Source organism: Bidens hawaiensis, unplaced genomic scaffold (assembly GCF_021521415.1).
Source record: "Bidens hawaiensis isolate Kalapana, Puna unplaced genomic scaffold, B.hawaiensis_p1.1 tig00011152_1, whole genome shotgun sequence".
Classification (NCBI taxonomy): domain Eukaryota; kingdom Viridiplantae; phylum Streptophyta; class Magnoliopsida; order Asterales; family Asteraceae; genus Bidens; species Bidens hawaiensis.
The window spans coordinates 738,558-745,247 of NW_027491864.1; the positions used below are offsets into that span (position 1 = coordinate 738,558).

Genomic DNA, 6,690 nt, shown 5'->3' on the forward strand with positions numbered 1-6,690 from the left:
ACAATCACGAATCAATCTAAGTACTCATGAAACACTCGATTCATAAGATCCATAAAAACAACAGGAGCATTCGTCAAACCGAAAGGCATGACCAAAAACTCATAATGTCCGTACCGGGTACGAAACGCTGTCTTAGGAACATCTTGGTCTCGAACCCCCCTCAACTGATGGTAACCTGACCTAAGATCGATTTTTGAGAAAAACTTTGCTCCTTGAAGCTGATCGAAGAGATCATCAATACGAGGTAACGGATAACGATTACGAATGATAATTTTATTGAGTTCTCGGTAGTCAATGCATAAACGCATGCTACCATCCTTTTTCTTTACGAATAATACCGGTGCTCCCCATGGTGAAACACTCGGTCATATAAATCCAAGTTCCAACAATTCTTGTAGTTGCTCTTTCAATTCTTTCAACTCTAGCGGGGCCATATGATAGGATGCCTTTGAAATGGGTTCAGCACCAGGAATAAGATCGATAGTGAACTCTACTTCACGATCAGGTGGTATCCCTGGCAATTCTTCCGGAAAGACATCAGAGAATTCACGAACAATAGGAAGGTCTTCGATATGGGGCGTATCAATGGACGTGTCTTTTATAGCAGCTAAAAACCCCTCACACCCGTGTGATATAAGTTTTTGAGCTTTAAGAGCAGATATTATTTTAAGAGAATTTCGGGGCTAAGTCCCTTGAAAAATGAATTCTGGATGTAAAACATCTCCAAACAAGACTCGTTTTCGTTGGCAATCAATAGTTGCTCGATGCATGGTCAACCAATCCATGCCCAAAATAACATCAAAGTCTCCCATTTGCATGGGAAGTAGATCTGTTTTACCAACGACATTTCCAACTACTAGCGGACAATTGAGGTAGACGTGACTAATAATAGTAGTTTCTCCCATCGGTGTAGTAATAACCAATGCGGTATCCAAAAGAGAAGGTACAACTTTAAGATGTTTGGCAAATAATTGTGAGACAACAGAGTGGGTTGCCCCGGTATCAAATAGCACATACAAGTCACGCTCAACTAGAAAAATCATACCAGAAACAGTACCTAGCATATCGATAACTAATAAGACACGAATAGTTGAATGAAATTATAGTCAAGAAAGCATGCCAATCACGATTATTAAGAAGAAAGGTTTTGGAAACTATACCTGGAGTATTAGAATCTTCTCCAGCAGTAAGTGTGAATACTCGTCCTCCGGTAGTAGGTGGCACAGTAGCACCCCTAGTAGTATCTCCAGGTTGGTTTCTGACCTTTGGGCAATCTTTAACCATATGCCCCATCTCTCCACAACTAAGACAAGCTCCGGTAAGTCGAATTGAGTACACAGAGGGTGTTGAGTAGTATTCGGGTTTCCTCTTTGGTTATTGGTTGAGCACGGATAGGCTGCTTGTATGGTTTGACCTAGCCATGATTTTGATTCTTACCCTGCCATGGTTTAGTTTGCTTTCCCGCTGAACCGTTTCCCGAATTGTGACGATCACTCGCATGCTAGTTTGACCCTTGAGACGAATCACCGGTAGAGTGAACGCGGCGTCCGTCTCTGTTTTTCTTTCTACTATCATCAGAACCCCCCAAAAATTCTTGTCTTTCCATATCCACTTTCTTTGCTGCTCTCACAGCTTCTGCGACGGTAGAAAAGGTCAAATGAATGATTGACCTACGAATCCTGTCACATACGGCCCACTGATATTTCTCTGCTTGTTCCTCTGGCATGCTGGTTTGACCCTTGAGATGAATCACCGGTAGAGTGAATGCGGTGTCCGTCTCTGTTTTTCTTTCTACTATCATCAGAACCCCCCAAATATTCTTGTCTTTCCATATCCACTTTCTTTGCTGCTCTCACAGCTTCTGCGACGGTAGAAAAGGTCAAATGAATGATTGACCTACGAATCTTGTCACATACGGCCCACTGATATTTCTCTGCTTGTTCCTCTGGTGTTCCAGCAGCAGATTCGAGGAATCCAATCAATCGATAAAATCGGTCAGTGAAAACAGAAAGTGATTCATCATTTCGCTGACGGAGCCATGGTACTCTCGGGTATAAGAACTTTTATCAACACTTGTGTAATACTTTTCAAAGAAAATAGAACGAAAATCTTCCCAAGATAGGTTTTCTGCAAACTGGTCTCCTCCTCTTTCCACGAGCACACCTTCCCACCAAGTCTGTGCGTCCTCTTACAGCTTATACGACGCTAACCTCGCCTTGAATTGGTCTTCAACTCCTAACACCCGAAATATCTTTTCAACGTGAGCAATCCAATCTCTAGCTACAGCGGGTGTGGCAGCCTTAGTGAATGGCCTTGGTTTCTGCTTCTGAAACTTCTCTAGCCAAGTATGAATACCTCCAGCTGGAGTACTTCCGGTACCCTCTCCAGTATCTCGTACAACATTAATAATATTCGGCAGCAAGGCAATAACAGCCTGAGTGACAACAGCTATAAAAGCAGGTCAGGAGGGTTTGCTCCACTAGAACTGTTAGAGTCACGACGTGGAGGCATCTATAACAAAATATAAGAACCTATTTAGATCGAAACGAATAATTTATGAAACAAGAAGGTCAATCAAGAATACAGAAGCCTATCCCAATGTCTACCCAGTCCTCACATGTCTTATTTAGATTAAACATACTTTATAATTCTACAGGAAAGAGCGTAACGCTCTGATACCATAACTGTAACACCCCAGCCCGGTTAGGGCTGACGTGTCACTCGATACGGTAATTATTGTCATTAAAAGCATTTTCATTAAAGTCTTAAACCTAATTTAAAACGTACAACGGTCCAAAAACATTCAAACCAAAGGTACTCGACCAAACGACCAATAAAAATAAATAATCTGTCTCACTCAAACCATATTATTAAATTGATAATACTCTCCAACTTCCAATGCCTAGACTTTTATTTTAAACTCTCTTCACACATTTCCCCGATTCCCGCTAGTACCTGCTATGAAATAAAAAGAAACAACAAAAGAAAATACGGTTGAGCCAAAAATTGCCCAGTAACGGAGAAAACAATAGCAATAACAGTGTAACGATGAGAACAATGCAATACGATAAATAATCAATGGTGAATCAACAATTGTCTATTTAGGAAATACCCATTTGAGCCAATTACAATAAATCAATAACAATGTGTACATTAGCTGCAGTTCTAATGTACCGATATGTAGAGGGGATGTGGGCACTCACACCTATCCCTCTACCAGTAACAATAAAAATATTTTTCTAGGATCGATCCATACGCCTCTATAACAATAATCAATAAGTTCTATCACTTAGCACACAATAACAATAAGTGCAATAACTTAGCACACGGTAATAATGTAGAGACGCTGTGGGCTAATCGCTCTGCCACATATAGAGCACGTCAATGGTGCCTCAATTGACGCCCTATGTCCCCATAAGTGGACGTGCTCGGGTATTGAGGTCAATGAAACAATATATTTTCAATAAACAATAATAAATAAATAACAACCATATATAACGGTTCAATAACTATAATCAATGATCAATAGGAACATGCGATAATGAGACTAAAGAATTAATCTATCGCATATAGAGCTATAGAAATAACTCAATTCAATACTTGCAATTTTACTGGAAGGTCTAAGCACATGTTTCAACGGCGGTGACAATACGAAGGTGATAACGAAACAAAATGCTATGAGAGAAAGACCATGAAATCCGTACCTTAACTAATAAGCAAAAGCAAAACAATCTAAGACGTCCTCAATTAGACACCTGCACCTACAGTTTATTTATATTACAAATTAGTTTACTAGGTTTTCATCATATATTGTTTAGTTCTGTTGATTTCTAAAAATTCTCCGGCGACCATTTTCAAACTGTCTAGTGACAAAAGATTCACGGTTATTTATTTATATATATTATATATATACATACTTTGTAGATAGTAAATCACGAACTCCAGTGTATTTGCATATATTAACTATTATGTTAAGTTTGTCTATTTCACCATCATAAATATAGATGGAGATCATGGGTACCAACAGTAATATAAATACAACTTGACATCATCACACTATCCATTATGAAACTGATTTTATTTTATCAAAATTTCTAGTTTCAAAGAAAACGTGAGATAGTATATATTCATAATTTAGAATCATGTTGTAAAGTTTCTTGTTTAGGATTAATTCAGTCGCCGAACTCTTGAGTTTAAGATTATTATTATTCTATTTTTAAGAAATTTCATGAACAAACACAACAGATTTATGGTTCGATGATGTTACCTTCCGCGTAAAATATCGCTAGTAAGAGAAAATGGTGTCCTTTGTGGTGACTTTTTTCGGAGTTAATAAATGGTGATTCGCACTGAGAAGAACAGACAAGGTTTTAGTGATGCTCGGAAGCCTGGTAAATCAACAGAATGTTCATAGGATTATTAACCGAGTTATGTATCGAGGAAGATCGAATGGATTCTAAAGGCTTACCGAATAGCCAAGCAAGGTGGTGGCGATATATGCCCGGCGGTTGGTGCGACTTTATACCACGGATAATAAGCAGAGGAAGCTGGCGAAGTTGGTTCGAACGTTCGGAGGCGGTCTTGTAGGTTAACAAAGGAGGTGTACGAGAAGGTTGGCAATTTCTTTGATAGTGGTAAGGGTTTTAATGGGGAGTAAATCAATGATCAATATCAGTGATTGCTTATTTTGTTGGGGATTCGAAATCCCGTAATCAACGTTGCCGACTTCCAAGGTTGACGAGAATTTGGTGTGAAATTTAGAAACTTGAAGCTTACTCCAAAATATTCATTCTTTCTATTAATATATATATTTTTTTTATTATTTGTTTTATTTTTTCGGTTGCACTAGGAGGTTCCCATACTTTTATATTTACTTAGTTAATACATATACATATTCATATTATTCATTTGCTTGTTACAACACAAAGTATCATGTGTATGTAAAGTTTTTAATCAGTTATAATTATTAAATCTTAATTATTTAAGCTTTAGATTTATTGTAAGTCAACTAATGTTTGGAACACTGAAGATCGACACAACACTTTGATACATTAATTTATCATATTTAATATACTAGGTGTTTTTTTTTTGTTTTTTTGTTTTTTTTTGTATATTAGACATATAAAGGAACAAAGAATGTTGTAGACAAATCAAATGGTTATTATTAGGCCTATGCCACTTTCTTTGTAAATGCACATTGAGCCATGCCATTATGACCTATAAAATGAAAACCTAAATTCACCCATGCTATAACATCTAGAAATATTTTGAACCTATTTTGTTAACTTTAGAAAGTTAAAGATCCCTAAAATATTCCTAAAATATGTGATATAGAGCATTCTTATTCAACCCATTAAAATTTACGAAGGTGTTTTTATAATTTAGAGAGTGCTTTAGGGTGTTGTGAGTGGAAGAGATAGTAAATACAGTGATATTTATGTATATTTGAAAAGTTCCTATAGCACTCTATAAATATTTTAATATTTACTGAAAGTGGTTATGAGTGAAGAAGAGATAATATATACTGGTAAAAGTATAAAAAAATATTATTTAATTGAAAAATAGAGAAAAATGCAGTAATTTTTAGTGTAATTTTAGATTTGAAGACAGAGAATTGGATGTGAATGCTCTTAGAATATGAAATAAGAAGGATTTGTTCCACATTAGTGAAGTAAGAAAGTGAGTTTGTCCCACATTTCATCCACATTGATAGAAAAAGGAAATGGACCTGTCCAATATAACTAGAAAGATAAACTTCTGAGCTCATTATAAGAATGAGAGCTCACAAGATAATATTCTTATATGACAAGACCCACTTGGTGGTCTTAGCAAGGGTGCAAAGCACCCGTCGTTCAAGGGCTCGAGCGAATTGCGATGGACGCAATGTGGCGCTTTGAATGCACACTTAGCACATCGCACGCTCGCATCTCATATTTTTTTGCAAAGAGGGACCAAAATGAAAATTTTGAATTTTCCTACCCATCGTGCTACGTGACGGATCTTAATCAGGCCCATCACGATACGCGATGAAAGCATCAAAGAACATAAGATATGGGCAGTGTCGCGCTATGAAATGAACCAAGCCCAAGGTCCATCGTGATACGCGACGTAACCTCCACAGCGAAGTTACTGTCGAGCCACGTGTCACCATGTGGTAGCAGCTGAGTCATCACGCTACGCGATGGCCGTCAGAAAGGACCATCACGATACGCGATGAAACCCAAAATTTTAGCTATAAAAGGGGAGGTCGGGCTCTGCATAACAACATCCCAAACACAACTCAAACACACACATAGTCTCGGAAATCGTGACATGATTATGAAGCCCCGAAGTTCCTATGGTTTAAGCACCAGTATGTGATACAGAGTAGAAGTACTGCTCATTCAAGCTTAGGCGTTTGACTCCAAGTACCTGTGTAAGGTATGTTTCCTCTTAAGTTATTATTTTATTTATATTTGCTTAGACCTTAGTTAGGGGTATAACCCAAACTTGATCAAATTATGTATTAACATAGATTTTCACATGAAAAGGTTATAAACAAATTAATGTTTCTTTATAACTAAAGAAACATAAAGTTTTACATACAAGGGGTATAGACAAATTGGTGTTTCTTCTTGAAGAATAAACCTAACATTGACGTTTCTTCATGAAGAAAAAACATAGCACATAAATGGTAAAGAAAAAAATGGA

General features: G+C 37.4%; 1 protein-coding gene across 1 annotated transcript; it reads right to left on the minus strand.

Annotated features, from left to right (window-relative positions):
• Window positions 1-365: 365 nt before the first annotated feature.
• LOC143537251 (uncharacterized) lies at window positions 366-1,293 on the minus strand. Its single transcript, XM_077031060.1, has 3 exons — window positions 1,161-1,293; window positions 720-1,072; window positions 366-617 (listed from the first exon to the last, which is right to left on the minus strand). Exons 1-3 carry the CDS (start codon window positions 1,291-1,293, stop codon window positions 366-368), a joined length of 738 nt encoding a protein of 245 aa, XP_076887175.1.
• Window positions 1,294-6,690: the final 5,397 nt, after the last annotated feature.